The sequence below is a fragment of the Electrophorus electricus genome, chromosome 12 (genome assembly GCF_041902795.1).
Source record: "Electrophorus electricus isolate QZ-2024a chromosome 12, ASM4190279v1, whole genome shotgun sequence".
Taxonomy (NCBI): domain Eukaryota; kingdom Metazoa; phylum Chordata; class Actinopteri; order Gymnotiformes; family Gymnotidae; genus Electrophorus; species Electrophorus electricus.
Window position 1 is genome coordinate 13833095 of NC_137508.1, and position 21250 is coordinate 13854344.

General features: G+C 43.8%; 1 protein-coding gene across 5 annotated transcripts in view; it reads right to left on the bottom strand.

Moving 5' to 3' along the window:
* micu1 (mitochondrial calcium uptake 1) overlaps window positions 1-20869 on the bottom strand; it is a 37264-nt gene extending 16395 nt beyond the window's left edge. The window contains exons 1-5 of one of the 5 annotated variants that reach the window (XM_035531292.2): window positions 20664-20869; window positions 12669-12830; window positions 11058-11244; window positions 4261-4423; window positions 2030-2073 (exon numbers count right to left, since the gene is read on the bottom strand). In XM_035531292.2, coding sequence (XP_035387185.1) covers window positions 2030-2073; window positions 4261-4423; window positions 11058-11244; window positions 12669-12829 — 555 coding nt within the window. In that variant the 5' untranslated portion in view covers window position 12830; window positions 20664-20869. Of the gene's footprint in view, window positions 1-2029; window positions 2074-4260; window positions 4424-11057; window positions 11245-12668; window positions 12831-13119; window positions 13622-13745; window positions 14655-20583; window positions 20599-20663 lie in introns of those variants that run through there. The other 4 variants (XM_035531295.2, XM_081725193.1, XM_081725192.1 and 1 more) reach the window with 4 other exon arrangements.
* Between the last annotated feature and the right edge of the window lie 381 nt (window positions 20870-21250).

Below are 21250 nucleotides of genomic sequence, written 5' to 3' on the forward strand. Positions count from 1 at the left end.
CAAAATGAGGATGAGGGCAAAGAGAGGAGAAGAGATATACTGAAAGTCACGTGTGAGAAAGAGAGAGAGAGAGAGAGAGAGAGAGAGAGACAGAGAGAGAAAAAAAAAAAGATATGGATAGATAGGGAGCCAGAAGCAAAAGAGGTGTAAGTGAGGATAGAGTGGTGGTCTTGAAGGAGAGGACGAGAGCTCAGGCCCCCTGTGCCATCTGTGAGCCCCCAGGGAGCACGAATCACACACGTGTGTGTGTGTGTGTGTGTGTGGTGATCCGATATCATCAGACTGGATTGTTTAAGCCATGCATGGATTGTCTTATTGTGGGTTCTTAATGCAAGTGGGCTTGTACGCATGTGTACTTATGCTAATCAGTCAATGAAGAGCAAAGGCAAGGGCAACGCAATTTTGCATTCAGACCCGTTCCAAAACTTGGCGAGCTGGATCGCAGCATGAAAGGAAGAGAGTACGGAGGAAGGAAGAAAAAAATGGACAAGAGTGAAAATAAGAGTTGGACAGAGAGAAAGAGAGAGAGAGAGAGAGAGAGCCCTCATCACTTCCAATGGAAGCCCTTTGTCTCGCCTTTAACCTGATAAAGAGGAGAATAAGGCAACGCACATCGATTGTCAACATGCACTTACATTTCTCACGTTACAGGGCAAGCACCTACTGTGCCAGACACTCACTTGTTCCCTACTGCCTGGTTTTAAGTGTCTCAGAGACCTGCTCCTTCCCTATGCCCTGTTTTTAAAACATAGCTCTGTTTTCAAATCCCTGGGAAAAACAACACAGAAAAGCAAGAAAGTGAGAGAGCAATTGAGAAAACTGGGGGGGGGGGGGGTGTACAACACTGTTTGAACAGATGGGAAAACAGTGAGCTGTTCTGTTGGCTGACTGTCCATACTGTAGACGCAACTAAAACCACTAACAGACCTATGAAATTTTTTTAATATACTTTTTAACGTACCAACTTCGGCCACGTATGTGTGGGCGAGTGTGTATGGACTGTGGAGCACACAAAGAGCAAACAAAAAATGCAAATATTAATGCCAAGAATACCTCCAGAAAAAAATAATCTCTTTTAAAAAGTTACACAGGAGAGGCAGACACAGGGAGAGCGCATCAGAGGGTTGGCTGCGCCAGCGGAAGGCAGAGCGGACGCGATTTATGGCCCTCATCGCAGCTCCTCGAGCGGGCTACGCCCCGCCCCCGCCCGAGAGCAGGAGGGCCGTCCGGGGTTCGCTTAATGTGGAGGTGCTCCATCTCGGCTCGCCACCGCTCTGCTAATGGCCCTAATGGCTGCAGCGGAGGAGGGAGAGAGAGAGGGCCGGCTCATAGACTCACACCTACAGCCTACGCTCAAGCCTACAGCTAGGCCTGGGAGACGTGGATGAAGCTCTATCGTCACAATATTTTCACCTGTATCGGTTTTATACAGACATAGATGGCGATGATGCTCGCGAAACTATGAAACTAAACATTTCTATCAGTACGTGAAAGCAGCATCGCTATACCCCTGTGAACGGTATTCTTGGATTCGAGCTCAAAGTTGTACTGCAGGATCAGTTCTAAAGTTCTTAAATTTTCTTGCTAAAAGCAGCAGTGCCATCAGCCACACATCGCCAGGCTTATGACTAATGGCCCTACGAACACTCGGACCTCGCCGCTTCCATCTGAGCAGGATCTCCACAGCACTCCGCAGAATGGCCTTGGAGGTTACAGAAGAGGGAAAGAGAACATGAGAAGAGAGAGAACACCAATGTGTACATATTTGTAATCCGCTGAGGTAGCCTGTGGTTCTCGAGCCGATTCAGAGACGGAGGGAGCGAGAGAAGGGTGTCTGGGGGTATCCAAGGCCCAAGTGTGCTGCTGGAAGGGGAGGAGGGGGTTATGAGGGGTGGCTCCTGACAGCCACATTATCTGGTTTCACCCTGCTGAGCCACATGATAACTAGGTAATTGCTTGGCGTCCAAGTTGGCTGGACACACACACACACACACACACACAAAAACAACATGTCCAACCTACAGCTTACCTTCCCATCATATCGCTTCACGACAAACTGGTCCAAACCCAAGTCTGAGAGAAAGAGTGGGAGGGAGAGAAGGGGGAGAGAGAGAGAGAGAATGAAAAATGTTAATGAATATAAAATTAAAACATACTACCATTATCCCACCCACACAGTTTAACCATGGATTTCCATAGTAAAACCTACTTACACAAATACTTCAACAGTAACTCCGGCAATTACTGATATGTAGCAATGATTAATATTAGCCATTAACAGCCCATTTCCCCTCTCCCTTGTTTTCAAATAAATGCCAGCATCATTATGTTCTGATTCAGCCCTTCATTAATCATCAGTAAAGCCAGAGGGCCAAGCCTACACAGGCATGAATGAGGAAGGAGAAGTCCGGCCTAGACGCCCACCACCCCAGGCTCTGAAGCCCCACTCTGATCCCCCAGCGGATGCCCCGTCCCCTCTTGAGCGCAACGGACATGATCTTCTGGGCCTGCAGGAGATGACTGTTCTCTCGTGGCTGGATGTATGGGGGGCTCCTGCCCCCAGTCTCTCTCTTCCATGTCCGTTTGTCTTGAGTGGGACCGGAATATGCAAATGGAAACGGGTGGCACTGCCGTTGTTCTCACCCCGATAATGGTCGTGCCGGCGCCGACGCTGCCTGCGGTATTCGACTTTCACCCTGACGCTTCCCTTTTAATTGCAGAAATGAAAGTTCAAGCAGAATACCATTGGCACAGCGATATTTAAATAGATTTGCACCATGTGGCGATCAACATTTGAAAACCTTTGTTACCTGTTGGCGAAGACCTCCATGTTAAGTAGTCGCGAGCCAGCCCAGCCCGTGAGCCATCATTAAAAATTCACAAAGGAAAAGTTTTTAAAGGCAACAAAGGGCATTTCCATCGCTCATTCGGTCAGCCTCGTATCCGGTGCAAGCGAGAGCCGGCCTGCTCCCGCAGCGTGGCTTGGCGGGCCTCTGGGGTCTGAGAGTGCTGGGGTGCGGCGCTGGAAAGCAGAAGGCGTGATGCCGCGTGTATCTTGTCACCCCCCTCCCCCGCTTCCCTCCACGATGGAGCGCCGTTAAAACCGCTCTCTCACGCCCACTCCATTCAACACCCTGCTGTTCCCAGTCTTATTACCATTCAGAGAGAGAGAGAGAGAGAGAGGAGAAAGAGAGCCGAAAAGACAGACTGATAGACAGAGAGTGATTACAGAGAGATGTGGACACAAGATCTGTGTCACTGTGTTGAGAGGACACTGAGCAGAATGTCAAAGATGACTGCAGTTCTGTGTGCAGCAAGCACTTCATGAATCACAAAATTAACTAGTTTTTATTGGGAGCCATGAAGTTCTGAAATATCTCTGCAAGTTCTCGGAATCTCTCCTTCAAACTCTGTCGCATACCAGTAATTGCGAGCCGGATATCAAATTTCGCCTGATCAGCTGCCTTGCTGTGTGAAGATTGCTCATTCAGAGCTGCTAATACATTTAGCAACCGTTTGGCAGCAAAGTAAATCCTCAGACCGCACCCAGTGGCTCTGCTCAGCCAATCACCATTGCCGGACATGACTGCACGTTAAAAGGCCCCTGCTGGCTAAGGCAGCAATATTTAAAGAAGCGCAGCTGTCTCAGCCATCACCTGTCCTGATGACCACGTGAGGGGTGGGAAAGGGTTACATGAGGCCCGCGCTGGTCAAGTTCCCCTACCCCCCCCCCATGAAGGGAACATGGCTCCCCAAAAATCCAGTGTCTTTAAAGGGGGACTTTTAGAAATAAACAATTATTTGGTTTGGGTCTAATCGATGGGTGATTGCAAGGCTCTTCACGAAGCTCTGCATTGGACATAAAGCGTATTCGCCCTGATTGCATCCTAAATCCTGGTCCAATTCACTTCCCCTGTAAGACAAATAAAAAAAGTGCTGGAAGCCCGGAGGGAACGGCCCAGTAATGAAACTGGTCTCCTGCAAATCACAAATACTGCTGGTAAGGCCGCTTGCAATATCAGAGGAAATTGTGAAACAGTCCCTGAACGAGGCTTGCCACGAATATCCCAAAGGGCGAGGGACGACTGAGCCAATGGAGCACAGTCATGGACGGGGGGAGGAAGCTCCTCACAGAAAGAGGTATGGGGATTTGATGAGCGCTCTGCCGATCACGACTACTCCCAGATAAAGCAACAGGGCAGTGTATGGAGGGAACTTTAATGGGGCATTCCTACAGTGAAGGAGGGAGGGAACACTCACTCTCTGGCTGCTTCTCGTTGGGCGTGATGGAGCGGATGAAATCCTGCGGCGTCATGTATACCTCAGCCTCGCCATGCTCGTTGATGATCTTCAGCGTAGCAAAGTAGCGGAAGATCTTGTCTGGGGTGGAGTAGGCCCGGATGCGGTTTTCGTACTCCATCACCTGGGACAGAAACACACAGGCCCAGGCATTCGAGTAGACTTTCTTAACAAATGTAATGTTTTACATTCTTAAAAATGTAACAAATTCAACACATTAGAAATACTTCAGTAAAGTCAGGGGCATGCTGGGCCTTTTTAGCAGTCCACAGGGAAGGATGTTACATCTGGCCTACAGATCATACTATAGACAGGTGTTTCAGGGTAAGAATGCTTTCAAGTAGGGGCAATTTCATAAGGTACAAAGTAAAAATGGCAAAATGACAAGACAATGACAATTTGTTTTAACACTGGACCTCAAATGCACAGGCATTTGATAAATGTGATCTTAATTCCGTGAGGAGGTACATCAGATGTTGATGCCACAAGGAGCAACCATAAACAAACGTGACGCTTCTTTTGGGGATTAAAGAGTCACACTGAGTGTTGCAGGGAAATGGGACAGGCAATGGGGCTTTTAGATCAACACAATGAACAGGCACCTGCTTAAGGGCACTGGCGGTGGAAACTGTGTGTGTGTGTTCATTCACAGGTTATTGTTTTTATGTGCATGTTTGAGTCAACTCGTGTGGGGGGTACTTGTGTGGACAGTTATTAGCAGACCACTGGAAGCCAGAGCCACCAGTCAGAATGCTGATCAGAATTCATGGTGTGTAGGTGTGGGTGTGTACACCACTGTCATTGTTATGACACTGTCATTGATATGAGCTGTAAGAAGCTCAGACAGGTTGGCATCTGACTGGCAGCTATGCCAGCTGCTACTGAAAGACAGACAAGCACAGTTTGAAATGAACACACGTTAGGAATTTCACAGATGGATACACAGCGACACACAGGGGCGTGCACACGCACACGCGCACGCACACGCACACACACACACGCACACACGCGCACACGCACACACACACGCGCACACACACACGCGCACACACACACGCGCACACACACACGCGCACACACACACGCGCACACACACACGCGCACACGCACACGCGCACGCGCACACGCACACGCGCACGCACACACGCGCACGCACACACGCGCACACACACACGCGCACACACACACGCACACGCACACGCACACGCGCACACACACGCACACGCGCACACACACGCACACGCGCACACACACGCACACACACACACACACACACACACACACCGCTTTGGGTTTAAATCTTTAGCAGGATATCTAATCCTGAACTTCTTTAAATTATGTGTTGGAATTACACAGTCAATGATGTGGTGTTGGGGGTGGGTTGGGGTGAGCACTGAAGCAAGGAAGATGAAGATGACGCTTATGGATTTCTGAAGGAGTGATCCCACCTCTGCCTCCTTTCCCTACTGATGGAGAAGGAAATGCAGAGGCGGTGCAGACCCACAACCACCTTGGGGTGCAGCTTAAGTGCACTATTGACATGGACGGCGTGTGCAAGAAAGGCCAGAGCCACCTCTACTTCCTGAGGCAGCCAAGGTCCCTTGGCGTGAGCAGGTCACTCCTGAAGAGCTTCCACCAGCCTGTTGCTGTTTGTGCAGTCTTCTATGGGATGGCGAACTGGGGCAATGCCAGTATTAGTGGTGATGCCAACAAACTCAACAAACTGATTAAGGAGGCTGTGTCTCAGGAGCCATACAGGATTCTTAAAAACAGGAGGCTGTGGCGTAACAAAGGACACTCCACAGACTTCTAACTGTCATGGGCAATAACTCTCAATGTCTGCATGCTTCTCTGGGTAAACAGAAGAGCACTTTCAGTAAGAGTGGGATACAACTACTGTGCTGAGGAACACTACATGAGACCAAATTCTCTTGGACATTTGTAGCTGCTCCAGTGGTCTATTGACTTGTATAATTTCCTTGTGAAAGTTCAAAGTTTTAACATGGATGATCAGCTACTCTATTACATTTATTTAATAAGCACTGTTTATGCATGCTGCTTCTTTGCAGTTTCTTTCAGGATCAATAACATTTTCTATCTATAGAGTCAGAAACAAACAAAATATTCAAATAAATGGATGACAAAATGAGCAAATGGGATTGCCACTTATGATGAAAAATGATTTAAAAATAAGTAAATAAAATCACCTAGATGATAGTTGCATTATATTAACATGAACATGTACACAGATGTATTGGTGCAAAGGGAAAGATAGCTTGGTGTCTTGGTAGTTCAGAACCCAAGGACAGGCGAGCCCAAGGGGCAGTTATTGATTACAGCAGTTATTGAGAATGAAATTCCCAACTTTTGAGCTGCCAAACCACAATGTTCACCAGACAAAACCGCCCTGCAGACTCCAGGAAATGGTTTAGATTCAACTTTGTCATTGAGTATTACACAAGTACAAACCCAGCAAAATACAGTTAGCATCTAACCAGAAGTGCAAAATAGCAAGCAGATTATGTAGTGCAAAAGACACTGAGCTAGACTGACAGTAGCGTAATGACATGGAAATGGTAAACAAGACCAGAGACCTGGATTAAAATAATCCCAAATAAAACAAGATCATAGACCAGATACTTAGATTAGTATAAACCAAAGACCGAACAATGTTTGCTAGTCTGCTGGCTCCTGTAGCATTTCCCAGATGGAAGAAGGGTGAATAGTATATTGATGGGTTGAGAAATGTTCTTAACGATACTTTTCACCTTCTATAGGTAGCATTTCTGATCAATTGCCTCAATAGAGGGTATCTTGGCAGCAGTGAAGTGTTGGGTGGTTTTCTGGAGGCCTACCAACCTGGTGTCATCTGCAAATTTGATTATGGCATTAGAGCCACAAACACATATGCTGTCATGAGTGAACAGAGAGTCGTGGAGAGGCCTAAAAACACAGCCCTATGGCAAACAGGCATTCAGGACTACACACATTCTAATACTCTAACTGCGTGAAGACCTGTGGCCATGGACTGACATGGCCGCCTGCAATATGCTCAGTCCCACATCCATTCGATCCCCCAGCTAGTACAAGCGTGGAGGATGTATGGCTGTCAAGCCCGAAAGATTGTAGTCTGTGAGTAAGAATGTCGAGGGTCCAATTACAGAGAGAGATGCTGGAAATCAGCTTGGGCTTGACCCAGTTTGCTGAAATCAATGAATAGCATCCTAACATAAGAACTGCTACTGTCCAAGTGGGTCAGGGTGGAGTGACGAGCCACAGTGATAGCACCCTCTGTAGATCTGTTGAGGCAAAAGGTGAACTGACATGGGTCCAGTGTCTTCAATGCGGAAATCTTTTTTTATTATTTTATTTTTTAAAGTTACTGGTGTTTAAGCAGTGGTAGGCCTCCATCTTTTGCAGGAACATTATCTGTACCTTTCACAATGGTTCTTGAAAGTTTGTAAACCCTTTAGAAGTTATTTATTCCTCAATAAATAAATGACAGTCTAATATTTTGGTCTCATGTTTGATTTGATTCTCTTTATCTCTATTTAGGACTTGTGTGACAATCTAATCAAGTTTTAGGTCAAATCTATACAGAAATACAGAAACTTCTAAAAGGTTTACAAACTTTCAAGCACCACTGTATTTACTTTGACTAATAAATATTGGTACAACTGAGAAAATAGAGCACTATAATGTACAAGGACGATCAGATACATGCTCTGTTACAATCTGTTATAATTCTGTAGCCTAACTGATGTTCCCACTTCAAAAGGTTTCATAAAAGCAGGCCATTTATACTGTTTTATATTAGTCATTTATCCAACCTTCCAACAGAGATCAATGAATCAATAGTTATTTCCATGAAAACACCCCCACTTTTTAGGCATCTTAGAGTTTTTCAGGTGTAGGTGACATAAGATATTCAAAACGGTCCATCATGTCCATCATTCCTACGGCATTCTGAGAAATTTAAAGATTTAGCTTGATTTCACACCAACCTTATCGCTGCAGACCAATCATACCTTTACTTTAGTTCGTTGTACTTTGACTGGTGTGAACCTCATGAGCCCTCATGTTACCATGACAAATTTAAGGGAATGAAGGCTATGAACTATTCCAACCAACTGAGAAATTATATGCAGTGTGCAATGCCCAATGAAAGAAGCACTAGCTCAGTTCAAAAAAGCAACAAGTTTCAAAGGAGCTTAATAAAATACTCAGAGCAAAACTGACAAGCTCCACAGTCAACAATACTGAGCCATATTCACAGGTCTGCAATAAATGATCTTGTGCAATCACCCACAGGTGAAAGCACCCATGAAGAAAGTGGCGAGTTATTTTTCACTAAACTCATCCTTCTATACCTTGGTTTTCCCTTTGCTTACAACCTAAACATAGTAGAGAATCAAGATGCAGTCAAATGAGCACTTGTGCAAATAATTTGATGTGCATGAATCGGTGCAATGTGAAACCAACTGGACCAAATGAAAAAAGATACAATGGCACACAAAAAACTAAATCAATCTCTGGTTCAATCTTGGTATAAAACCATAGAGCCACATTGGCCATTTAATTTTGCCCTTAAAGTACTTGTAAAGCTCTATCCAAAGATAGGTAGCAAAAAATTGCTCTGCAAACAGTACTCCAAAACGATGGCCTCCACCCCACCCAGCAGAAAGCTTCCATGTTTTAAATGAACCAAATGGACCATGATATTTAATACCCCCATTTCTAATTACACTACAATACTTGAGGCATCACCACCTGTCTAATCAATTACAGCTGCTGGCCATCAAATTATAATTCTTCTAGACCCCTTTGGTATAGAACAGACTCTGAACATCTGTTTGGCTAAAGGTGAAGGTGACCAGGAACATGTGTATAGTGACACCTCTGACACACCAGGTAGATGTGTGTCGGTTCTGGGAGCTTCCTAGGACCTCAGCCACGTGGCGCTCCTGTTAGAAGAGTTCTAGTGATGGGTTCATGGCTCCTCACCCACACAACAAGCCTGAAATATTATATCATCACAAATTCATGATAGTCAGTCATGTGGTGCATTCATCTGAACACCCCGGGTGCAAAAGACCATAAAATTGGAATACCTAGCTTTGAGAATATTTAGAATACATACATGTATTTACTACCTAATACAAGACTCTGGTTTGGACTGCTTTGAGATTATTCATGTATCATTTTATAACTCCCACCAGTTTGTAATGCCCACAGATTTAATCCTAGTCTAATATGCTTGGCAAGTCATAAAGAATACACACACACACACACACACACACACACACACACACACACACACACACACACAGAAAGAAAGAGAGTGAGAAAAAATTCAGCACACATTTGAGTACACATAGAAGCACACATATTTACACACACAGTGCTGCATGCAGACCCAGCAGGAAGTTGGTAGTTCTACTGGCTCAAGTGTTTTATTTACAGACTGCTGGCTTTGGCTTTATAGCAGGGCCATTTTTCTTTGCTTCATCTCTTAATATGATGAGTACTGGAGACAAATTAAAGAGGAAAGAGGGCCTCTTAGGATGAGTATATCGGGGTGTGGGGAGGGTGTCTGCCAGCCTCCATTGAGCGCCGTACTCACTCCATTCAGACAGAGCACTATATAACACATACACATGACTGCACTCACATGTGTGCACGCACACGCACACATACACCAGTCACTTGTTTGCTGCCTGATGAAAAGCCATCACTCATTCCAGATCTGTGCAATCTGAATGTCACAGTAAGGTCATATCATAACCCATTTGCTGTGGTTTACTAATTTCTGCTTAATAAGCGAATAAGTGAATTTATCACTGAAAGGCAAATGAAACACTATAATGAACTATGAAAGGGTAGCTGCCTCTGTTGTAAGCGGCACAGAAATAATTACCCTGTCTCAACCTCCGTACTACCATTTCTCCCTAATGTCCCCAAGGCAAGGCCAAGAGCTCCTAAAAAACATATTCAGCCACACAGAACATGAACACACACACACACACACACACACACACACACACACACACACACACACACACACACACACACACACACACACACACACACACACACACACACACAAAAAACCCCCTTTGGGCCACACCCACACCAGCCACACATGTATGCAGGGAGCAGTCTTGTCAAGAATTTCAACTGGCATTCCCCAGGAGAGAGCCACCAACAGGCAAAAACCTAATAATACAATGCAATTGGCTCTATTTTTCTAATACTCAGGATGAATCAAATATTTTGGCAAATGCATACAAATTTAAAAAATGCATATATTCAACACATAGGAACAGAAGCTAGCAGCAGGGCCATCACTAACTCTCGCCCTCACTGAGATTAGCAGGCTCTGGCAGGGCAGTGGCCATCTTGAGCTGTGGTTGTTTTGATACCCTGCCAGACTTCCTCAGCCCACAACACTATGCTGTCCTTCCTGGCTACCAAGGGGTGATCTTGACTATTATTCAGTCCACTGATTCACATTTTCCACCACCCCATAAGCTGTAATCGTTGGCCTTGGCTGTTGTGTTACAGCAGAGAAGCCCCTCTGTTTACAGCATTGAGACTGTGGATTTACACCATGATCCGTTTGGGGGTGCCATTGGGAGCATGCTATTGGACAGCAAGCCCCAGCTGAGTCATCTGAATTGGACAGCAAGCCCGAGCTGACTCATCTCAATTGGATGCAGGTGAGGGAGCGACATGCTGGGTGACAACCCATCGATTACCTTGCGGTCACGGAAGCCGATTCTCTGCTTCTTCTTCTTCCCCTCCGAGCCCGCTTCCTCCTCCTCTTCCTCGCCACCACTGCTGGACTCCACTGTGCTGTCGGACTCCGCCTCCATGCTGTGCAGAGATCCCTCCTCCCGCAGCTTCTCTTCCAGCTTCGCGGAAGAGCCTGCCTCTGCGTGTGCCCTGTCAATCATTTGGACGGACATAGCATAGTGAAAAAGGCGACACCCTCAAGATAACGGCAGTCAGGCCTACTGATCACGTTAGAGAGAGCAACTCCCAGTAACCAAAAACCAGCAGTAACTGATAGTTCGGAGATTCATCAGGCACTTGTGGGGCATGACGTGTTGACATTGCAGCTGCGGTCTCGTATCGTATCAGGGCTGCTGCTGTGTGGAGAGAACCTGCTTAATTTGCAGATGCTATCTATACTGTTTCTGTATACAAGAGAATCTTACTACCAAACAGTAACTCATGTTGCACGAAGCAGTGTACAGTCTACTATTCACATTTATAAAGCAGTTTCATGTTCCTAATTGGTTTATTGTTGTTAAACACCACGAGCCCTGAACTTCAAAACAATTTTTGTTTATGAGAAATTTACAGTACATTCCTATTGCCCGTTCTGTACAAATTGTAAATCTTTTTGCATGCCCCGTTTGCTAAATGAAACTCTTATTTACCCATTGTCAGACAAAATGACACCACACTACTGCACTGTATACAAGCAATGTAATTACGAAAATTCATGCACTTTTGGGTTCTGCGATGTTCTGGGATGTTCGGGTTCTGCAGGACATTTCATAATGAGACTTCATGAAATTAAATAACATCCACACTTTTAACTCGTTACAGGAACGCACACCTTGTGATCAGTACAAGCCCAGATGAGACATAACACAGACACAGTCTCAGTTACTTCTTGTGCGTGACCCTTTTAGAGTGCATGCTGCACAGTTCCACTAGATTTTACAAAGGACATGCTGCAGGATATGAAAGCTAATCCAGAGGAGCAGGGAAGGCTGGCAGCCCGGGCAGCTGTTAGCTCCCAGCTGTGCGAGAGCGATGCTACTCACCAGGCCTCTTCCCTCCTGGCTTCTCTACAATCTCCGTGAATTAACCAGCAATCACAACACACGGAACATGCAATCTGTCAGCAACGGAAAATTGACAGTGCTCGTGCTTATGAGATAACGCAGACATGGAAGACAATTCAGAATGATCATAATGGAACTACAGAAACGAGTGTGCCCATATCTCTTTCGTGATCGGTAAGCCTCCAGAGCTCAGAGTGAAAAACACTGGAGGATAATTACAGCATAATACACACATGTATATATAAATAAAATGTATGATTACACTATATTAATATGTAGACTTTCATCATTTTCCCAGTCACACAAATGTGAAGGAATAGTGCAGATTTGGTGGAGATTCGAACACACTGTTGATGCCGACCATGTGACACAGTGACTGTCTAGAACTCCGGAGAGCAACATTAACTTGGAAAGCAATGTGTATTTAGGGAATTGCATTATTTACTACATCTAGGGCTTGGCATTAAAGACGGGGGGGGGCATGAAGTGAATGCAGGGCTGTCACAGTACCTGGTCCAGAACAGGGCCGTAGCAGTAGAAGCACCCGTCACTCCAGCCATGGCAGCCAGCAGCAGCCGGCGCTGATGTGGGGCACGCACGCTGCCATGAAAACGGCGGGTATGCTGGGCCACCCCGACCGTGACCGCCGCCAACATCTGCAAACGGTACATCCTGCCGCAGGGGGAGAGATAGAGAGAGATAGAGAGAGGGAGCGAGAGAGAGCGAGTGAGGGAAAAGGAAGGAGTGAGTGTTCTGTTCCCTATTAGTTCTGTTCCTCGCCAACCTTAACAGGAATCTAGATATATCTTTATATCAGCATAATTTATTGCCACTGACAGTGTAAGTAAGAAATGAAAACTCATTATTTAAATCAACATCAGATTGCACTGCAGCTCAACTCTAACAGCTGCACTATATATTGTCATGGCACCTGTCCCAGCCCCTCCCCCCACACACTTACAGTAATCTGGGTGCCTGGAACAGGTCTCAGGTGACAAATTACAGTCAGATTCAGGCTGAAACGAAGGGAGGAGCATGGCAACAGTCGGACTGCTCCAAAAAGTTACAGGGATTAATCGGGAGCGTCCCACAACTGCAGCGATTCCCCGAGCTCCGAGCTTGGCCAAGATTTGCCTCCAGTGCTCAGCAGAAAACTAATTAACAATCAGCTCCCTAAGACCAAAAAAAGTCTCTTCTTTGGAAGAGGGGCATGGGCATGTTTAAACGCAGACCCCGGCAGCACACGGTCAGGCAGAAACAAAAACGCTCTCACCGAGTCATGACTACCCTAACCTGAAGGCTTTAGTGAAAACACAATTGCACCAACTTATTTGAGCATTGCAGTTAATCTCCAAGCTTCATTTGAAGAGTCACTGAAGTCAGCAGTACATCATAGGATGTGGAACAGTAATTAACAGTGTGTGTGGGTGTATGTGTGGGTGTATGCATGTGTATGCATTCCCCTTCAGTCAGCTGAGAGAAAGGGGCCGTCACCTGTCGATACTCTATTATCAATCACCACCACCCAACCCCCAACCACCCCCCACCCCCCGAACCTCCTGATTCAGCAGAAAGGAGAGGACGCACGGCGAATTGGAGCGAGCAGTGGTCCGTGACTTTGGACGATGATGGAGTTATTCTCTGAGGGAGAGGAGCCTTTAACAGCAGTTGTCCTCCCTCTGCAGCGGAATGGGCCGGAGAGGCAGTAAGTGGGGCGGCTGGGCTGTGGTCTGCCAGGTGTTCTTGCGCTTTATGGTGAAGACAGTATTGCTTCATATTAAACATGCAAGGTTCCACAAAATATCAAAACGGCATTTGTAAAGAACACCATTAATTTTTGCGGTTTAGCGCAGCAGTGAGTCAGCACAAACTGCCTTTCAGTAGGCCACTGTATCAGAGAGACTAATGTCATTTGTGGGCAAGTGTAAAGACACCGCATGGCCTATTTAAATCCTCTCCGCCTGCAGACTATCTAGCATCTCTGGGATGCACCAAACTCAAGGGAGTCCTGAAAGTGTCATTTGCCAAGCACAGTGAATAAAAACTTGCCTTTTCAACTTGCCAGTTCAACTTGCCTTTGGTTTCTCTGGGATGCAGCAGGATGGGTCAGGCAAGCTACACATTGCATAAAAATCCAAAACAAAGGAAGCCTAATTGACAGCTTATCTCCTGCTTCCAAAATGGCAGTGCTAAAAATAATTAACCTAATTTCACAAAGTGATTTTTTGGCTAGCTGTTATTCCAGAAAGGCTCCAGCCAACTGGAAGACATGGATGAATTGCTTGCTCAAAACTGGAATGTGCCCATTGTTCAACCTATCATCTCCCTACATGGACAAACTCAGCTCAGTGTGACGGGAGCACACCTGGAATTGGAAACGTCATCTTAATAGAAATTCATCTTTTTAAGCTGCGCAAACCAGTAATGAAAGGTTACCACAGTACTGTGGAGTAAAAACTAGATTTTTTATAACTGAGAGTAATAGAGTTCCTATACAGCATTGTTTACATGTACAAGAGTCTGAAACTCCCATATCCGTTGACAAACAGAAAGTCCTATATTTTAGCTAATGGTGCTACATTGTCAGTTTGAAGCAGGCCTGCAGTTAATTGTACGCATATTAGCCTAATGAAACTCACAATTTCAGCCTCTACAATTAAACAAAAAAAAGACTGCAATTAGTGTTCTACTAGGGATTCCAGCTCTACACAGCCAGAATGATTTGGCTATATGACCAATCAAATGAATCCCTTAATTTTTGTTTCGTGTTTATAATACCCAACTACACTCACCAGCCACTTTATACATTACAAGCACCAGGTTGAACCGCTTGCCTTCAGGAAATATCCCCCAAATCAGCCTAAACTATTGATACCACTAGAGGCAGGATGGATCCATGCTTTCATGTGTTTATGCCAATTTCTGACCCTACCATCAGAACATCGCAGCAGAAATTGAGACTCATCAGATCAGGCAACGTTTTTTCCAATCTTCTATTGTCCTATTTTGGTGAGCCTGTGCAAACTAGCCTCAGTTGCCAGAAGTGGCACCCAGTGTGGTCTTCTGCTGCTGTAGCCTATCTGCTTCAAGGTTCTACATGTTATGCATTCAGAGTTTCTCTTCTGCATATCTTGGTTGTAATGAGTGGTTAAATTGACTTATCAGCTCAAACAAGGCTGACATGTAACAGTTCCTATAATTGTTTATTTTTCCAAATAATTAACTCAATTAATACCATAAGTTGCTTTTAACAAAAGGTGTATTTGTCCATGGTCTGATAGTTTTGCTGCTTCCTTTATACAGTCCAACAGAGCTCATGACCAGCAGTGAAAGTCACAACTACTTTTTTGCCAAGTTACAAAACAATGTTAGGCCATTCAGAATAACAACTTCTTCCTTGTCAGTTCTATACAGTAATAGCACAACGATGCAATGATATAAAGAAGCAAAAATAAAGACTGCCAAATTACTCATGTAAATATAACAGCAATGCACATCATGCAGATCTGTGTTGTTCAAACAATGTAACTCAATTTAAAATTTTAACAGAATGACTACCTCAACAGTAGCATAATTACACAGATTGGTTGTACATGAAAATCCCAATAAAACATAAGTTTCCGAAATACTCAAACCAGCCTGTCTAGCACCAACAACCAGGCCATGGTCAAACTCACTTAAATCCCCTTCCTTCCCCATTCTGATGCTCACTTTGAACTCAGCAGGTTGTCTTGACCATGTCTACATGCCTAAATGCATCGAGTTGCTGCCATGTGATTGGCTGATTATATATTTGCATTAAAGAGCAGTTAGGGCAGGTGTACCTAATAAAGTAGCCTGTGAGTGTATAACAGTCCCAACAACCACACTGCTTACAGTAACTGTAATTAACCTCTGAGGAATTTTACACAGATCATCATTATTACAGAAGCCAAGGAAACAGAACCGCATTGAAAATGTAAAAGCAAAAAGAAATCCATTGAATCATTAATGCTATGTCTTCTGAGTTACCTTTCTAAAAGTAGTGTACAGTTATGAGACAAAGCTTTGGAATTATCTGAAGTTTCTGCAACAAATGGCTTGTAATATGTGAGCTGACCACCGTCAGCCAAAGAATGAGCAGCGAAAACATTCAGTACTGCTGCTCCTCCTTTGGAGTCAGTGGCACACTACAGAATCCTCAAACATTTAACAAAGAACAGTAGGGTAATGGCACAGACCTGCAGACACCTCAGGTAATTAATAATGTGTTCATGGCTCTACCATAGTACAACAGTAACAACTACTGTCCCTATATAAATCCATTAATAAATAAGAGACCGAATAAAACCAAAACTACAAACCTTTATGCATGGTGGAGCAAGCAGCCTATAATAAACAGTGATGGGAGACCTCCCTCTGTCTCTGCATATGAGCTAAAACTCAAGAGGCTGGCTAATACAACATGACAGTAAATGCTACATGCACAAGGCTACATGAACACACTATTCTGATCAGCATAAAAACATTAAAGTGGATAACTCAGTTAAAGTGCTCACATGCGTTTGCAAGTGTTCAATAAACAAGTTGAAAATTCATTTGATGGGCAGGTTATATATGGGGATGTGCGCATGTGGAATAAACTATGAAAAATGGAAAAGTGTAACTTGCTGTGTTTGGTTTGTGCTAGGTGCCCCTAAAGCAGCTAGATGCAAGCATTCATACTAGTAATGGCAGAATGCACAACGTTCAAACACAGCATGCAAAATATGCAGGTCTGACATTCAGAGCCCCAGCATTCATTCACCACTTAACGAATACAAGATAAGTGGACGCATGTTAGAGCTGCTAATCGTAATCAAACCACACGGGTTAATTCAGATCTTCGACCAGGATGTGCCACCTTGATTAGAATAGCCAGATTACGTTTCTTGACAAAACTGCAGACTTATAGGGAAGTCCATAGCCTATACATCAAGACTCAAATCCATGATTGGCAAGTCAACAAGTGACTAAGGATTATGGTGAGTGAAAGTGCTCAGTTCTTGCTGCCAGCACAAGAGCTAATGTTAGATCATGAAGAATTTAAAGTTATGATAAATCCCAAAGACAATATACTAGAAGCTACTGTGGTGCAAATGGAAGGGTGACAGAAAAGAACTGATAAATCAGATGTGAAGATTTCATTGTTAGAGCAGAATTTTATTTGCAGATGGACTACACCTCCTATATGATTTACTTTTTATTTCCAGTGTCACAGATAATAGTGTCAGTGAAAGCACATAGGACCAAAACAGAAAACTGAATAAGATCAGAAAGTGAGTTTTATTTTGCTTTTTAAAGTATAGTTATGCTGTGTAAGCCCTTCCTACTTCAGGAGCAGACAGGACCTTAAATATTATTTGCATAGTCTTTGCTCCTACTACAACAGGGAACAAAAAGTAAACTGCTTTTTCAATGTGTTTAAATTTACAACAACACTACAGTCACATCTAAATCAATGCTTTCTGCAATGCCTTCTTTAATACCATGCACTATAACATTGCCAAGAAAGACAATGAAAAGCAGTAAAAGCTTTCTTCAGAAGTTTACCTTTCGTCAAGCTCAGCACACAGCACTCATGGGGCTATTCAATTTTCTGCATCCCCTACTGTATACATAGACATTCCTGTTGCAGAGAATTGCAAATGCTTTGTCTGCACTGTTGTCAAGGCATGACTGCATCAAACTGTATTATTACACACGGCCTCAAAAAACTTTCAACATAGTTAAATACTGGGTTATTCCTCTGTTGTACTCACATTCAAGCAGGATGTTCTCATTGTAATTCTACCATCTGGCAGAAAAAAAACAATGCCTTTTTCCTAATGGATCAACATTGACTATCTAGACTATGTGGGGCCCCATTTCTCACGTATCCATAACACCTCCACTTACAAATGTACAAAGAGTAAGTGTACACAGAACATCAAAGATGATGGCCTCATATGCTGCTGATGTTCTCTCTGTTGGCCAATCATATCCACAAATAAACTATTTTTCTTTATATAGGTATGTGTTGCTGGTGTTTACCGCAAAGTTCCTGGAATAATCAACATAGCAAGTATCTGCAATCTTACAATACATAATTCCATCCTGCCTAAACAGATACCTTCATATAAGGAAACTGTTGGGATTGGCCAAAATGTTTTGTTGATTTTGCAACATACATACTGCAAACTCTAATTATTATTATTGTCTCTCTTTTAATTGGTTGCCCTCAAAGGAACTGAGTGTCAATGGCTGAGCACGACTTCCTTTACAGAAAACGCTTCGTTACGTTGAATAAGCACGCTTGAGAGGAGGAACTTCTCATCATGGCAACAAGTCTGATCAGATCTTCAAAGAGCAGAGGAACCTGGGATTGTGTCACATTTTAGAACAACCCAATCAAGCTAACTCAGTCCATGTTCTAAGGACAGTACCCAGGGGGTTATCAAGCTGCTATTTCATGTTTATGTGATAAAGTAGCTGTTACCAGGGCTCTAGTGCATGCATTTTCTTGGATGTGCAGAATCAAAAAACCAAAAGAGATCCAATTAAGGTATATACATGCAACAGTAAAAAAGAAGACTAACAAGAAATCCAAGACTTATCAGATCAACAATCCAAGTGGCTGAAAAAGAAGCTTCGTTCCCCATTTTAGAATGACCCAGTGCTGACCAGAGTTCCATTGCCATTCTGTGGGATAATTGGAGGCATTCTATTTACATTCGTTTGAAGCAATCTACACAATATCACTCTGAAAAACAGAAAAATAAACAGTTTTGAGAAACTGAGATGTTCATCTGAGATGAACGTTGAATGGCTCTTTAGTGTCTACTGTCTTCAATCTAAAATACTGAGCAGAATACAAACCTAGTAGCTGTTCTTTAGCTAGCAGTGTTACCCAAAATAGCAAGAGAAAAATAACCAAGCCAGTTCCCTCCCTTTGGCACCTGCAGTAAGGACAAAGGAAAAAGAGCAAGATGCACAAAGGCAAGAGAAACCCCACTCCCTTACATATTATCATCACTACATGGAGCTAAGGCAAACAGATGAGGCTGTGAAGCTGCAGGAGCCCATACTTTTCCTCAGACTGCAAAACGGCACTTCCAGTAACGGATCCTGTCTGAGATGCAATCAATTACCCCAAGCCGGTCAGCATCAAGACTTCCTGTGTGTAACTTGAGTAATTTGGCTAAACCTGCATGAAAGCATTACTTTTTATGGGAGCATAGTGGAATTTCGCTAGAGACCATCAGGGCCACACAGATCTATTGCACTATAGAGAACATCCCTTAGGAGAACATGACAGGAGCAAACTGTACTTTACAAAGGTGCAACATTTCTGGAACTGCCGGCATGTCATTACGAGATATTTAGTTATTATATCTCATTATATAGGGGTTGTGTACAGGTAGACGCAAGATAGACCAGAGTTTCAAAACGAAAAAAATAAAATAAAATGTAGACAGAAAAAGCTCAGTGGTTAAGGTACTTGACTTCAGAAGGTTGCTGGTTCAAGCCCCACCACTGCCAAGCTGACACTGTTGGGGCCCTGAGCAAAAATTATGTATTCCAATCGACGTCTGTTGTCTTTAGTTAGAACACTAAAATCAGTTCAAATCCAATAGACTGACAGAGGAAGGGAGGCCCGATATAACTATGAATAGCTAACAATATTAGCTAAACAAGAGTTTTTATGGGTGAAACAATGACAGGTGCCTTTCCGTTGAATAGACGCAAGGTGAATTAGATTAAACAATCGTTGCTAACAATCTACATAACTAGCGAGCGAAATAGTTGTCCCATTCAACTATTGGATCCCGCTCTGCTGAAACAAACTAAACTCAAAATATCAACTCATTCATGAGGTCAGCCAGTTATAACATCCTAACTCTAGAATTAAGTAGCTTGCTAGCTAGCGAACCCCAACTGTCGTGCTAACTATCCAACTAGCTGGCTAAAACTTGCGAACAACCACCGTAAAAACTATTAACAGTCGTTCACGAAAATAACGAATGGTCAAAAATAGCTTTTAGCTAGCTAACTTTATATGGAACTATTAGATTGACAAAATCATAGCTGTCTAGCTACAGCAGCAATCTCAACATCTGTATTCTAACTGCTATTTGGCTAACACCGAAGTCAATTGCAAACCTGTTCCATTAGCTGACTATCTTGCTAGCCTACTGGCTAACAGTAAAAGCGCTGTTAGCTAGTGTAACTAGCGGTAGCTAGCTAACGCTACTTTTCTTGGACTTACACGATGTATGCTAGCTAGGCTAAGCTAGCTAAATGTCTAGCGCTATAATGCAATGCACCGTGACGACACGCCATTTGACTTGCCTAACCCGGTCTTGTACATGCTGATACAACAATGACTCTTGGCAGAGCTTGTGCAGCCTACCTTAAAAGTAGTTACCTTAACTATCGTATTGCCCAAGTTAACTAGTTAGCAAGCTAGCTAGCCAAGTCGGCGACAGTTCAGCGGGTGTTACTCACTTTGCCTGTTAAAAAGAACTGACAGTTCGCGAAACACAGGCGCTCGGACTGTAACAAACAATTTTCGGCTTTGCTGGGTATTCTTCTGAGGTTAATCCGAGCTCACTTTCTCCTCGGAAAAAAAAACAAAGTTCCACATCCATCAAACTCGTACACACATTGCATCGGAACAAACGTCAAGGAGCAAGACACTCATCTGAAGCTCCACCCAGCATCGAAAATTTGGGTTTGTAAACACTTCTGTAGTCATTTCCAAGGATGTCCAGGATGAGGAATATTGTGGATGCCTGCGTTCAAGAAATGATTACAAAAGAAATGCTATGCCTTTGTACATTTGATAAAATACACATTTTATAATTAATACTAAGATTTCTTCAGAAGTAACAGCTAGGTGAGTTTAAAAAAAACATAAGCGACAGCTAGGTTAGACCTTTGAAAGTCCCGATCACATTAAGATTTCACTACAAGAACAAGGTGACACATAACCTGTCCCCTATGAAGTGATGTAGACTATCAGAGTGCAATGATTTTTCTCTACTTGATCCATAAAATAAATGTCTTTGGTTCAATAAAGTAGGATGGACAGG